The 15598-nt window shown below is 39.9% G+C and overlaps 2 protein-coding genes across 4 annotated transcripts in view; one reads left to right on the top strand and one right to left on the bottom strand.

The window, feature by feature from the left end:
- The window catches only part of chchd3a (coiled-coil-helix-coiled-coil-helix domain containing 3a), a 62764-nt gene extending 61971 nt beyond the window's left edge, over window positions 1-793 (bottom strand). For 2 of the 3 annotated variants that reach the window (XM_061029420.1, XM_061029421.1), the window contains exon 1: window positions 562-793. In XM_061029420.1, the coding sequence (XP_060885403.1) occupies window positions 562-642 (81 nt within the window). In that variant the 5' untranslated portion in view covers window positions 643-793. The remainder of the gene's footprint in view (window positions 1-561) is intronic. The other variant, XM_061029422.1, reaches the window with a different exon arrangement.
- Window positions 794-4592: 3799 nt separating this feature from the next.
- Window positions 4593-15598, top strand: part of exoc4 (exocyst complex component 4) — a 105924-nt gene continuing 94918 nt past the window's right edge. Inside the window, exons 1-7 of the mRNA XM_061030341.1 lie at window positions 4593-4699; window positions 5281-5470; window positions 5933-6127; window positions 9387-9580; window positions 11307-11416; window positions 13354-13454; window positions 13588-13742. Coding sequence (XP_060886324.1) covers window positions 4620-4699; window positions 5281-5470; window positions 5933-6127; window positions 9387-9580; window positions 11307-11416; window positions 13354-13454; window positions 13588-13742 — 1025 coding nt within the window. The 5' untranslated portion in view covers window positions 4593-4619. The remainder of the gene's footprint in view (window positions 4700-5280; window positions 5471-5932; window positions 6128-9386; window positions 9581-11306; window positions 11417-13353; window positions 13455-13587; window positions 13743-15598) is intronic.

Here is a 15598-nt window from a genome sequence, read left to right as displayed (position 1 = left end):
AAATAGACAGAGTCATGCTAAGTAAAGCCTTATCTGACCGAGTAAAGCCTCTCTATCTATATTTAACATCAGCTGACAGTTGCATACATTAGGAAAACTTGTGACAGGTCCCTAAGAAATACACAAAAATGAGTGTCACTTCATTTATCGTTTTCACAAAGGTAGGCGTAATAAAATAAACCTCCCAAAAGGATAACATCTTTTTCCAAACCTGCAACAGGCCAGAGTTACTTTCATTCATTCAATGACAGCAGAGCACGCGGACAGTGACGTCATCGTCAACATGCCTGCAAGGACATTCAGAACTGTTTCATCTTTAAATCTCATTGTCACTGCAATAGTTATTAACTACATGTGAAAACGGTGTATCTTTATACAATACAATAATCTAACCTCTTTTAAAGGTTTACATTAAACTCGGGTTGCTTGAAGTCAGCGAGCACTAACACTAACTAACAAGAATTGCACAGCTTATGTTTGTCATTTGAAAAATATCACTTTGAGAAAGTAAAGAAACACCTTTTAATTCAACTCCAAACAGGTTTGTGTACTTTCACTCACCCGTATGCCCTTCACCACCGTTATGTTCTCGTTTTCGTCTGACTCAAATGACACTCGGCGGGTACTGTTATTCGCTCCCATTGTCAGGCTGCAGGTTTTTGTCTACATGTAATATTTCTTTAATGACAATATCTTTTAATTAGTTTGCGTATGTGCCAGGTACAACTGGCAAGGGCCCACACACCACTGCTTCTGCACACCCGCACTTCCTTAGCATGACGTGTGTGAACGTCGTCGGATTTGATTGGACGAAAGCGCCTTTGGGTGTGTAGTATCAGTGATTGTGATTGGATATGTTGAAGTAGAAGCCTGGGAGTGCTGCACTGTATGGCAAGCCGTAATAACATTTAACAGCTAGATTGGATATATAAAATAGACATCTGAAATTCATTATAGGCAGACTTTTCCTATCCACAATCTTAAAACAATCCACATTTTCTCTAAATTAACTTCCAGAATCTCGTGCAGCCTTGCAGATCATGAAATTGCAGCTGGAAATTTGACCATTTGTCGGCTGCATTTCAAAGAGCTTTCAGCCATTGTCAAGCCGTAATAACATTTAACAGCTAGATTGGATATATAAAATAGAAATCTGAAATTCATTATCGGCAGACTTTTCCTATCCACAATTGAAATCTTAAAACAATCCATATTTTCTCTAAATTAACTTCCAGAATCTCGTGCAGCCTTGCAGATCATGAAATTGCAGCTGGAAATTTGATATAGCTCAAGGAGAGATGATATGAGGAATGACAGTTCACAAGAATCATCCTCTAAACTTGATATACACACAATAATCTACTACGGTTTCCTATTGTGCTCTCATCCACGGATTTTTGTGTTTTCTTTATATTTGCAATTCCATGCACAAATAAATCAATACAAATATTTTTAAGAATTCATTGTGGATGTGTATACAGTACTGTTATATCAAAACAATCCTGCAGTCATAGTGAAATATTCTGCACAAGAAACTCTGAAGATATTTGTAATATAGGACTACACACCTGAAAGGCTGAGAGTACATTTAAACATCATTGATGGGGAAAAGAGAGGAAAGGATGGACAGACAGCGAGAGAGAGATTTTAGATCTGACCTTCGATCTACCAGAATGTCCTTACTTTATTTGAACATAAAAGCAGGGTTGATTTCAAACAACAAGTAAAGCACTCTCAGTAATAAAAGCCTAACAATTTTCATTTTTCAATGCGGCAGAAAACCTTTAGTTGAACAGCCATCTGTTGCAACTGTGTTGGGGAGATGCATAAAGAAACAGATGGATACAGAGAGAAAGCAACAACACCAAAAACAAGAATGAATACAATCAATTTATACCTACAATGTCAGTCAGTCTTGTCTGAGTTAAGAAGCAAAATAATTCAGGTCCTAATGTCCTTGAGGCATCATGCTTGTTTACATAACTAGTTAGTGTCAGCCAGCCTCATTGATATACAATTGAGTATCATCTGCAAAGTAATACAAAATGTATGCAATTTTTCCTCATGATATTACCTAGAGGATGCCTATATAAGGTGAAAATAATATTTCCAATCACAGAACCTTGTGGAACTGCATGACAAACAATGAATCTTGGGATATTTTGGGCCAAATAGGATGCACTGGGCGGATTCTCCTGGAAAGACCATTTGTCGGCTGCATTTCAAGGAGTTTTCAGCCATTGTCACAATACAATGTTACAATGTTACAATTCACTTAGCAGATGCTTTTTTTTATCCAAAGCGACGTACATGCACCGCCACCGAAGCAGCGCGAGCAATGTCAGGTTAAGTGTCTTGCCCAAGGACACATCGGACATGTTGCTCAGATGGGGATCAAACACTCGAACTTCCGGTTGAGAGGCGACAACTCTACCAAATGAGCCACAGCCGCCCTATACATATTTACATATACATATTTATTGTGCTCATGCATCACTTCCACTTTGTCTGCCTGATCCGAATTTGCATTATCACTGATCAGGATCTTGAATATCTTGCGTGTACCAGTTTAAACATTGGAAGAATCAGTCAAGTATAATAAGGCACATAAGAAGATCATTCATATTAATTTTTGTTCTTTGATCACACTAAGTCTATATTTCTTTGCTCTTTTTGGGGAATATCTCATACTTTGCTTGAATCCAATGATGTTTGGGTTGATTCAACAATGGGCTTATATTAATCATTAACTCTTATTTTCTTAATCTGCACAATTAAGTGTGTAATGTGACCACATTTTAAATATAAATATATAAATAGAAGTTTTCATCAAAAGTGTATTGTTGTGTTTGCGTTAATGCAGGTGAGTAATACATTTGAAATGTAAAACATATTCTGAAGATAATCTTGCAAAAATCAGGATAATAGATGCAATGTTTTGGTGTTCCTCTTTACCATGGACACAAAACAATACTTATCTTCTTGTTAATCACCAAGGGATGAATTTGTTACAAGTTTCCAAGAGGCATCATTGAAGAGGTGAAAGTACTTTATTTAACCAACCCTCTTATCGCTCCTTATTTCCTCTAATTATACTTTTTAAAGCTATTATCTTTAACCTAGAAGTTAATAAGCACTCCAAATTAGATTAACGAAGATTTTTAAGGCCGAGGACATTCATTATTTATTGATCACAAGAACCATATAAGGGAAAGGACCTGCTTAATTGAAGCGTTGCTATTATTGATCTTCTATTATACTTATATTTGCTGTTTAGTCAACAGACATATTTTTTAATTATGTGCTATGCTGGAATAAGTATAGCTTTTTTTGTGCTACAAAAATTGCCTCTTACACTATTCTTTACTGAACATAAGATGAAGGACACAGAGGGATTGTGAAGCAGCATTTGCATTTAAATCCTTACATTAAAGATCATATAGACGTCCTACAAAGACCCTATTGTTCTTGTATTTAATCCACACACAGGTCAGCCTGTCAACGCAATCAGTTAGCGTCCAAGCACACAACAAGCTGGAAGAAATAACCTTGGCCCTGAGTTATTGAAGAAAAGAAACCCTGTAGATTAGTTGGACTGATGGGACTTGGCCTGCAGGGAGAGGCGATAAGAACTTCAAAATTAAACTTGGAAGAGAAGCTTGGCACCTTCTAAAGAAAAACAGTGACTCGTGGATGACACAGCGATTGTTTTTTTTTTGTCAGGAAGGGACACAAAGATCACCCACAATGTTATCTCGTCAGTCCACCGGTGCATCAATCAAGGCCCAGGCTGTTGGGAATCGACCCCTTTTGCCTCAGAATCAATGCCCTCTCCTATTCTCATCGGTACAGCAGAGATTGTCAGAGATACAGAGTAGGAGAGCCCTGCCAAATCCAGCACTTTATGTTCTAAATGGGAGAGGCTATTAACTCACTGACACACAGTCTTTTTCTTTTTTTTTCTCGCTCGACCTTTCCTTTATCAGTCTCAAGAGGACTGGATTGAAAATGTTACGATGAAGTGGTTATTTCTATCGTGATATTGGCATTGTAAATTACTTAAAACATCAATCTACTGCAAGTATCATTTTCCTGCACTCTAACTAGAATCTGTACTATTGTGCAAAAAAAAAAAATCTATCATCAATTAGGACTGAGACCAATTTAGAATATATAAGAACTCATCTTAAAATAGATTTGTTTTTCTTATGAATGGCTTTTTTGTCTTTGATAAAACATTTTAAATGTTATGAAAAAAATAATAATAATAATGTAATGTAGGCTGTATTTTATGAGTCAGAGAGAAAATCTAGCTGGACTGTCAAAATCAGGAAAACTGGGTGAAATTTATTTCCCATTGAAACAGAGGAAACCCTTCCAACAATGTTTTTTATCTACTTTAATTTGTATTATATATTTTCATATATGCCTATTTTTATAACGCCCATTTTGATTTATTTCATTAGAATCTTCTCATTTCTTACCCTTGCTTAGTGAGAAATCTCAGAAAATATACATTTCTTGAAGCATCCACTTTACAAATAAAACCTACAACTCCCAGAATGCCTCGGTGTACCCTCGCGCTTCTGTCTTCCTGTTTGGGTGCCGCAGCTGGAAAAATGGCAGCTGATACAGGGAGATACAGGAGTGCAGTAAGCAAAAACAAAGACCCTTCCGGACTTCTTATCTCTGTCATAAGGTGAGGTTTATCATGTGCTTTACGTTAAGTTAACGCGCTGGTTGGACGTCAGGTAGATCTTGAAGTGTGCTTGCATTGTCGGAAAGACACGGAATGGCAGCTAGCTTTCATGCTAAAGCTACATGTTAGCAACATCCTTCCTGTGTTGCTGAATTTATGAAAGATAAATAAAAGCTTACATGTTTGCCATGACTATTCACTAAATACAACCTATTGCATTTTTCATAACATGTAGCCCTCTAAGTGCTGCAACTGCTCCATAGCAACAAGAAAATGTTTAACTTATATGATGTGAATAAAACATGATTCTTCTGCTGAATGTACGAGTTTTTATCTTTGAAAACACCTCTACTTTATCTGTTGTAGATGTTATATAATGTTATAAATATACCCGTTCATATTAATATGCTGCATAATGTATTGTTAGGGTTGTTGCCATACAAAGACCCCTGACTGTTTCTACTGTAACCTGCCTATGACCTCAGTTATCCACTCCAAAACTGATGCTCAACTGAGACTCATGAGGTGAGTTTCATTATTGACCTTATTGTAAACTGTCTATTCACTCCTCTCGGTTGAAGGACTCTGTCCAGCAGCGATGACGTTGAAGACAGGGAGACGGAGAAGGGTCGTCTGGAAGAGGCCTTTGAGACATGTGACAGGGATCTCGATCAGCTGATTGTTCAGCATTATGCTGAACTTACCACGGCCATCCGCACCTACCAGAGCATTACTGAGCGCATCACCAGCTCCCGCAACAAGATCAAACAGGTAGGAAGAAGGGGACTTGTTAGACGCTTTTGCATACTAGACAAATGACTTTGTATGGGTGTGTAAGCCACGTCTAGAATTCATGCTGAATTTTAAAGCATTAAGTCTGAACTGTGTCATTAAAAACAAATCACTTTTTTTCATTCCTAATAATTTGTCTCTTCATATATTTTAAAGGGGTTTTCATCTCACTGTTTAGGCTTTTATTATTTCCCAAGTGTGAAAATCAGACTTAATTAAAACATATCCTGTCTGCCTAAAATGAAACTCTCTGTAAAGCAATCGAGAGTTGTATTCTGAATCCTGCTCTGGGTATAATTTTCTCCTTAACACCTCCCAAAATATATGAAATGGGAACATTGGCCCCTTCATGAGTAATTGGATAGGGATCTGGCAACATTACCTGCTGTTACCTGCTGAGGTCTGCTAATGCAAACCCCCTAACCCGCTCTTTCCTTGCAGGTGAAAGAGAACCTCCTGTCTTGTAAGATGCTGCTCCACTGCAAAAGGGACGAGCTGAGGAAGCTGTGGATCGAGGGCATCGAGCACAAGCACGTCCTCCAGCTGTTAGACGAAATCGAAAGCATCAAGCAGGTGCCTCAGCGGCTGGAGGCCTATATGGCAAGCAAGCACTACCTCCATGCTACAGATATGCTGGTGAGTAGACATATTGCAAGGGGGGGGGGGGGGGCAGTTTTTGTAGAGAATCAGACATAAGGTAAAAGCAAAAAAAACGAAGATCGCGTGATAGTTTTAGTCTTCCAGATAGTGTTTCATGCGTTTCAAAAGGATGTGTGGAGATGTTAAGAAATGGTTTTGCAGTCGCCTGTGGACAAATGTAAATGCATACGGCAATAGTGAGGCAGCATGGCTTTGTTGAGCCCCTTGCTGTGCACAGTACAAATACATAAAGCCCAGTGTCCATGAAGTGTTGCTGCTAAGGTTGATTTTCAGGCGCCTGTCATCCCTTTTAAAGAATCCTTTTCTAGCCTTGAACAGCCCAGTGGATGCGGCTCTTTTACTTCAAGCGAACACCTTCTGAGTGCAGAGAGGGTGCTGCAGCTGTGTACGTATGGCTGTGCTCTTGTTCTTTTGATGTGCGCTCGCAACACGCTCCACAGGGGAGCAGGAGGACGGCATTGAGGACTAAACGACCCAACTCTCTGATGTCTCTGTTCCTTTCCTTCCCTTTTCCCTCTCTCCATTCCTCCGTCACTCCCACACATCTTCCTTCAGACTTTGGCAATAATTAGTTTGCTAGAACGGAGTTATCTGAGGAGGAGGAGGAGGGGGAAAAACGGATGATGGTACACCCAAAGGACCATGGAAAATCCTCTTCGTGGGCGAGCAGAGAAGTGGAGCCTCATTCAAGCGTGGTGTAGCTTGTTTTGACAGGTTCTGGAGAGTTCAAAGTCAGTTGGACGTTAATGCTCTGTCTTTTAGACTTTGAATGCTTTAAAAAAAAGTAAGAATGGTGCTTTTTGGTTTGTGCGAAATAAGCATATTTAAAGGTAATTTCATTCCAGATCAAAATGCTCATGGATGCACTGATTCTACCTTTTGCCTCGGTGACACATTAACTTAGAGCTCATGAATAAAAAATAGGCTGCTAAAGCAGTTTGATTCAATGTTAAGGTGATTAAATCACAGTCTTTCTTTAAACAAGTAACTAACACAACACAAGCATATATATGGAGGATTAAATGACACTTGAAATCACAAACTTAAGTTGCTCTTAAAATTTGCTCCCTCCTTAAAATATATCATGCCAACCACGTTTAACATCGGGATTTTTAGAAAAAAATATGTTTTTCCAGACAGAATGTCATAATCCTATACTTCTCTGAGAGTCCCTGATGTGTTTATTCCCATCATGCTGTCACTCATTAGCGCACTCAGCTGTCAGATTGATGTCTCCCTGGTTTTCCAATTTTCCCTCTGTTGCTTTCTCTCTTTTTTTTCACACGTCATTTCTGTCTTTAAAAAAAAAAAAGTAAATCTATTTTGTGGTTACAAAAGCATCTTTGTTTTACTTTTGCCATGAAGCCTGGCAAAAGCAGATTACATGTACTAACTAACTTCTCAGCCTCTCAGCCTCTCAGCCTCTCCCCATCTCAGTCTCCTGTTTTGCATTTGTCCATGTGTGTGTTTATATCATAGACTGTAAATGAGTCACGTCTCTACGGGTTGACAATTAGAATTCAGACTATGCTCTCTGTCTGCTATTGAATGGCAGCCTTACACCCAATGGGACAGGTTACATCGAGAATGTCTTTGGTTCCAGGTCCTCTCCTCCTTTCTGCTCCCCTTGTTTTATTCTCTTCTGCTCATGTTTACCCTGCATTTCTTTCTTTCTTTCTTTCTTTCTGTAGTATCATGAAACCCAGATGCAGGCATACAATGGAAGACACCCCCTTTAGAGCAAAGAGCTTAGTGATTATCTGTCTGTTTTACACTTACACACTCTTCTCTTCTCTCATCCTCCTCGTCCTCCTCCTCCTCTATACCCTGGTATATTCACCAGAGGCTTTATATCCCTCATCTACCTGACAGTCTAGCCCCACCTAATGATATTAACCAACCGTCCTCTGTCATCCCAGCCCAGTGGTAATGAGATATCCCCCCCACCTTAACCCCCCCCCACACACAGAAACATAAACGATTTACAGTGACACAAACACACACATGATCATAAACAGTCACATATGTGAACTATACACACACACACACACACACACACACACACACACACACACACACACACACACAGAGGACATGCTGAGCCTCACAGGCATGCACAGTTATTCTATTAAGCCAAAGGGGGCTGATCATGCAGCGCATTAGCTCATCTTGTCACTAATGTGGCTCTCATTTGCATCAACACACACTTGACCCATGCCTCCCTGCCCAGTGCCCCCCCCCCCCCCCCCCCCCCCCCCGCTACACATTCCTTCCTGGCCTACTCGAGCCATACAAATATTCAACAGAGTGCTATCATCAGGCCATTAGTGCCCTTGACGTCCACATAAATGCTCACAAATGCTGGCAGGCCACTTTTATTTAATGGCATGAGAATGTATAAATTGCATGCATGCTTATTCTACTATTACTGCTGCTGCTAATAAAACAGAGAGAGGTGGGGAGAAGGGAGGGAGAATGGATGACCAGGGGGTTAAGAAAGAGTCTGACCCAGGAGCATAAGGAGATGTTAGATAAGCTTTTGGACGGAAATGTGGTCTTGAGATGTTGTCCATGACACTATGTATAATGTTACATGACTGTTTATGTGAGAGCATGGAGTCTGACTTTGCCCTTCCTAATCTCTATTACGAGATAAATGTGGATAATCGATCTGCAAGTGAGAGACTAGAATTTTGGTGATCCAGGCATTCTGATTTCCTCTTTTAGATTGAGTAGTATTGACCCATCATGATTGAGCGGGCTTTGGCTACATGCAGGAAAACAGTCCATGTGGACAGCTAACAAGGCAGTGTATTGTCTTAAACACAATACAGGAAACCTTCAGGAATCACAGTTGAGCTTAAGACCCCTTCAAACAAACATTTTTTAAATAAGTGCAATAACTCACCTAGGCTAAATTATTGTTTAAATTGAACAAATTTAGCTTTTTTTGGAGTTGCACTTAGACAAAAAAGGAAAAATGGTGCATAAGTATAACGAATTACAGAATCTTAGATGACAAGGTAATGATGGGAATGAGTTTCACTTTGACTGATCACCTTTTATTCATGTTTTTTTTCTGAGCCAGTTATCATGCCACCCCTAACCACACCTCTCTACTTTACGTATGTTTTCTGTTGTTTCTTCTCTCAATGCTCCTCTAAAGGCAAACATTATAAACAAACATAAAACAAAAACACAAATGAACCACTTTTTTTTTTTTTGTCAAATGCAGGTGTCAGCAGTAGACTCCCTGGAAGGCCCTCTGCTGCAGGTGGAGGGTCTTGGAGATCTGCGCCTGGAGCTCCACAGCAGGAAGCTCAACATTCACCTTGTGCTCATCGATGAGCTGCACCGTCACCTCTACATCAAGTCCACCAGTCGACTGGGACACAAGAACAAGGACAAAAATGCTGCTCGCCTTCCAGGGTAAGAGGTGGTTTAATACCTTTATCATATCACGATTTTACCTATTCAAGTCCACTTTTTGTGTGATGAGAACAAAAGAACATTTTAAAATGGTACTTCAATGCCATCGGGGGTTGCTTGGCAATTTGCTGGCTGTGTAAAAATAAATGAATTAGTGTTTTATTATTGTTTCTGTTCTTGTACACGCGAGACTACATTATTTTGCACATTACCACAGCTTATCAAAAAATTACAGTATGCATTTATGTTTTCTTTTCATTTTTTTTTCTATAAAAATAGCCATGAGCTTCAGCAACGCTGTAGTTATTATTTTATGATTCCACACGACAACCATGAACTACTCCCATTTGGTTTCTAACACTAATACACTTTGTAAAAGGATGATGAGAGACACAGGCAGTGAGGTGGATCAAAGTCATAGATTGTTATAAAATGTGTCTTTTTGTCCACTTTATGTGGTCAGAGGCATGAAACTGTTTGCTTATTATAAAGTCACAGATATGCAGCCTTCAGAGGGCTTTATTCTTTGCAAAGTTTGTTCTGTAAAAAATGTTTGTTCATTAGAAGTTATTCCACTGCTGAGACAACTTGCCAGTTATTTATTGCGAGGAAAGGGGAAATCCAGCCAATTACTGACAAAAACAATTAGATCTTGTAGAATTTTTTGCTCACTTTCTTTATCTTTTTACTTTTTGGATGAGTTATTGAAGTTCCAAAGAAACTGAGAAATAAGCATCCCGCATAACTTATTAAGAAATATCACTTGTTTACTCATACTGTAGGACACTTGGAGATATACACAGAAAGTTGTGATATGTGCTACAAGCTCAAGTCCATTCCTGTGAGATATCCAGCTTTCATTGTTAAGTGTGCCAAGGGGAACCCATTTTTTTTTAAACCTGGGAAATAAATCAACCGCCAATTTCTTTCAGCAAATGACAGAATTGAACATCCACACTTTGTTTGTGACATCAGTTAGGCTTTGTATGATACTGTACAGCAGATTTTGCAGCCATCGGAAGATAATCTCAGCCATGCCTCCGTGACCAAAGGGCTGGTTTCTTAGTTTCATGATGTTTCTGTATTAATGCGAGAGATAATGCGACACAATAGCTGCACACACACTGTTGATGCTGTTGTATTGCATGGAAGGCATTCAGTTTAAGTGTTGTTTTCACTTCTACACATGCCTGTGTGTGTGTGTGTGTGTGTGTTTCATGTGGGGTGCAGTAATTATGGTGGCGGTGGGTTGCTGAGACACAGTGATTTATTACACAGGGTCAGACGGTGACAGGTCCTGGCCTTTCTGTATTGGGTCGCCTCTAACAACAAGCCAGCCTCCATACACCCGACTCACTTAGCAGGCACACTGTGTTTATACCGCCCAAGTTAAAGGACCTGGATTGTGTCCACCTCAGGCTCAAGGCTTTGATAAATGGCTCATTGGAAAGCAGCGACAATCCCACCCAGAGATGCAAGGCGTTTCACTATAAAAGTTGATTGTTTTTGTTAGAATGAGGCAGGTTAGTGGCTGCCTTTCTGTAAAAGCATACTAAACTTGTATTTGTATACAAGAAGGGATCATTGCAAACTTTTGGAGTTAATGTAGGCCTGTTCTTCTCACCTATCCTGTTTTTCAATTAAGTGAAAACAATATATTTGATAACATGACTCGTTTCATTTTGATAATCACCGTCTCTGTATACTCTTCTTTTTTTTTTTATAGCTCCACAGGAAAAGATGCATCTCCAATGCCTGTGTTGGATGTCAGCAGTCTGTCCACCCCACGCAAGCTTTTGGATTCATCACAGTTCAGCACACCTGGATCCAGTAGTGGTACGGTCCTCTGTCATATATAGAATAGTTTAAAAAAAAAAAGGTCATACAAAGGGAAAATATAGGAGGTAGCTTGCTTAAGATAAGTCAAATGAAGTGGGAGTTATATGGTCTGCTCTCCATTTGATATTGCATACATAATAAATACTATACAGATAAACATGCCAGAAGAGCAATGCTGTCTAGCCCTTTGGATAACAAAGTGTGTGGATTTCAATTTGCAATTTTGTTTTTAATGTGCTAATATTCTTAGTCATAATGAAGCCATTAGCATCACTCTGAAATACATTCATTTGCATGTCATTATAGTTATGTACTGCCAACCATGCACGTGTGCACAAACAACACACACACAGTGTTGCTGAACGCCTGCAGAAACTAAATCTAAACTCTTTTCAAAACGGCTAAAGACATCGCTGGTGCTTTTTTGCACACACCCACGTTTCTTTTTCTTGGGGCTAATGTCATAACATCGGCGACTTAGATCATAATATACATTTCCGTTCGGGAGCGCTATAATCATCTTGTCTCCCATCACATCATCAGTCACCCAGCGTCTCTGTCATCACAGCGGGAGGGCAGCATTCATTATACTCAAACTGGTAACCAGCGTGTTAACAGGGGCTGATAATGCACACTGCTGTTTTCAGGATTGTATGAATTCTCCCTCGGATGTTGAGGCGTAGAGTCAAAGCTGCATTCCTTCCAGGCAGAGCACAGCGGAACGCAAACAAGAAGATAATGAAAAAAGTTAATCCTGCAATAACGTGGTGTTCCCTCTGTGCTTCAGAGTTTTTATATAAAGCCTGGCACTTATTTTTTTTCCCACCCACTATTGGCATTCTGACTGAGCGAATCACCATTTCTTTTTGGCTCTGTAGATAACAGAATCTATTCACCATACTTTTGCCACCTAGTGTCCTTTCACAAATTCGTTTTTTTTCTGCAGCCATCTAACTAGACAGTGACAGATTTATGATATTAGCGGAGAGCTTTGACCGTCATCGATGTTATATGTCTTTTATTTCATCCTTTAATTCCCTTGACTAAGTCTGATAACGTAACACATAGCACCTCAAACAAAAATATACAAATGACATCTTGGATATTATGATTATCTTTTCTATTCATCCACCCTTTTTGCAAAAATTAAAAGCTTAACCACAGTTTCCTCGATGTTATGCAAAGAGAACACTTGTAATTAGCTTCCTCCAGGCAGTAAGTGCTTATACGCCGTCATGCTAACAACAACTGTGGTCACGACACAGCAGCCGGCTTCCATCAACGGCTTGGCTTGCCATTTTGTCTAATGGCATTAGTGCACCTCATTTGTAGTTAGTAATTGTCATAATTATTACAGAAACTACAGTTGGAATGGGGGAAAAGAGGAAATACACCCAAAGTCCATTAACTTGCCATAAACATTAACTCTCTTAACGCGCTTTGATGGGGAATTGGGAGGCCCCATCTAATGGAAATTAGAGCATCATTCGATGCTGCCACTCTCAATTTAACTACTAATGTGGCTAAATCAGATGGAGAGAACACAAAGGGGGGGTGGTGGGGGGGGGGGTATAACAGGATTGGTGCAGGTGTCAGCTTTAACATGAGACAGATTATATTCTATTAAGACATGGGGGCTATTGTTTTTATTTGGTTTGTGTAGTTAAAATGATAGTTTTGTCATATATTTTTGATCTCCAGAGTTCTTAAATGTTTCAAAGTTTGACTTTTATGACTTTTAACACTATCATGTCATTAGAGCACAATGGCTTCAAATGCACATCCTTCAGATAAACAACAGTTTGTTTACACATGTTGTTTTAAATTGTCTATTTCAGAAATAATCAGATTCCTTTTCCTGTATATATTTAGTAAGTACCTTCCCCATATGCTTGTTTTTGTTGATGTGAACACGCTGTGTATACCTTTTTTAGTGCGTGAGCTGCAGCAGGATGTGCGGGAGTTTAACCAATCAGAACTCCCTGAGGTGGACCCAGAGGAGAACAGCGCTGAGTTCATGGGCATCCTCATCAAGGTACATACACTACACACATGCATGTGTGTTCATTTTCATTTTTAACATTCATTTCCACCTTTCTGCTTTGTGCTGTTATATCAGTATCTCTGTTTTCTTGCATCAAAGATATAAATTTGTCTTTTGTCTCCAGGCTTTGGCCAAGTTGAAGAAAATCCCTGAGACCATCAAAGCTATAATGGAGCGGCTGGAACCTGAGCTGAAACAGATTGTCAAGAGGTCAACCACTCAGATAGCAGACCACGCTTACCAGAGGGGAGAGAACCTGGCCCAGGAGAGCCAGCCAAGGTACAGTAAGAAACAGGGACTGACAGAGTGAGGGAAAGAGGGAGTGGAGAACACTGTCCTTAAGAGTGAGGGTTAGTACCATTAGTATCAATAAAAAACAAAAATTAGATGATTCATAATAAGAAGTAAATTAAAAGGGAAATACAGATAGATGTCATAAAGAGGAAAATGTAAGCAGCTCTTTGGAAAGATGAAAGCCTTTTTATATAAGTAGTAGTAGTATTTTTTTGTAAAAAAAAAAGAAAAAAGATCAGTGTGAATAGTGCAGCTGCTGCTGTTACAACTGAAACGAGACCTTAAAAAAGCTGTCACCTCTCAATATTATTTCAATGCAAAAATGTTATCGTAGCCGGCAGCATGCTTATTCTTTTGAAGTTGTAGTATTCCCACTAGAATCCTTTTCCCAGTGGACTATAGTCTTTGGAAAGGTTTAGAATTCAATCTTCCCTCCCCTCTCTGAAGATCTTTACGAGGTACAAATACTGCTGTTTATAAATAATAACAAACTTAGAGTAGTTGTCTGTCGTTTTTCGGTGTTAACATGCAGGCTATTTAGGAATTCTTAGAGTTGACAGTAAAGGCAGCACACAACATGTTTTGAATGCGGTCCCAGAGTGTTCATCGTCAGACAGCCAACCAGGTATGAAACACAGGAAGGCTCGAGCTGGAGTCACGTCTGCTTCAGACCATGAAAACAGAGGCTCTGCTGCTTTAAACCCAGACGAGTCATGGTTAAACACACACACACACACACACACCCATAAACAAAGTCACACCTGCGTTTTAAAAGCAGTCACATCCAGCTCCTGCAGACATCCGATGCTCCTGCACAGTGAGCAGACTTTTGGAGAGGGGGTGGGGTGGGGTTGGGGGGTGGGGGGGTAGGGGGGGGTGTGTGGAAACACAGGTCTCAGTCCACTGATCCTGAACCATTTAAGAGGAACGTCTTGTTTTCTGTCAGGGATGTTCTCTCCAGCCTCGTCTGCCTTCCTTCTCTCCCGGTGCCTGCTGCTGAATCTCATCTGACCTCAAAGTAATAGGCCAGCGTGCAGCTCATTCTAAGCTCGACTCCTGCAGATTGTTTTAAGTTCGCCTCAGTGTGCGGATACGTGCGAGCGCTTAATGCTGCATTTGTGTCACACTTTTAGAGATTTGTGTGTGCTTTGTATTTGGATGCATACACACCTATGCTCACTTCAATTTAAAGTCGAGGCTTGTTGCTATGGCAACTTCGACCAATGTTCCACTTGTAAGGAACAATGGTGTTGCATATTGCACGCTATATTTTATTGCACCGCAGACTAGCAGGCAGCACTTAAACACTTTGCAGCATAAAAGACGGTGTATGGTTTCGTTCTGAGGTTTAGGTTCTAATTCATTTCTGCTGTGATCATCCACGTTGGAAGTCCATTCTTTTTTAACTCCTCTCACTAGGCTTTACTTTCAGCTCCCGCTGCATGCAAGAGAGTTTTTCTCAATATGCCCCCCCCTGATCTGTGTGTGGCTCGGTTTGATTTACATCAAGACTGACTTCTTGAACTCACATTCCCCTTTTTCATTTTGTATAACGAAAATGGAGCTTAATTCCTTTTTTGCTTTGTTTATGCTATGCTCAGAATCTAATGCGACTCCCCTTCAGAAAAAAAGAGCTGATCTGAAGCAAAGAAATGCTCGAGCGATCAAAGAAACATTAGAATAAAAGGCTTCGTGTTTTATATCCAATTTATAACAAAGAGGCACATTGATCACAAGCTTGAGTGCTTGTCTCTTGTGCTTTTTTTTTGTGCCTTTCCAGTTCAGTGGTCAAAACTTCTGAGTGACAAATTTGTGAGAATGTCTACTCTATGCCCATTTGT

The sequence above is a fragment of the Labrus mixtus genome, chromosome 22, assembly GCF_963584025.1.
Source record: "Labrus mixtus chromosome 22, fLabMix1.1, whole genome shotgun sequence".
NCBI lineage: Eukaryota > Metazoa > Chordata > Actinopteri > Labriformes > Labridae > Labrus > Labrus mixtus.
The sequence above is the reverse complement of the archived record's forward strand: the minus strand, read 5'-3'. Positions and strand labels throughout refer to the sequence as shown.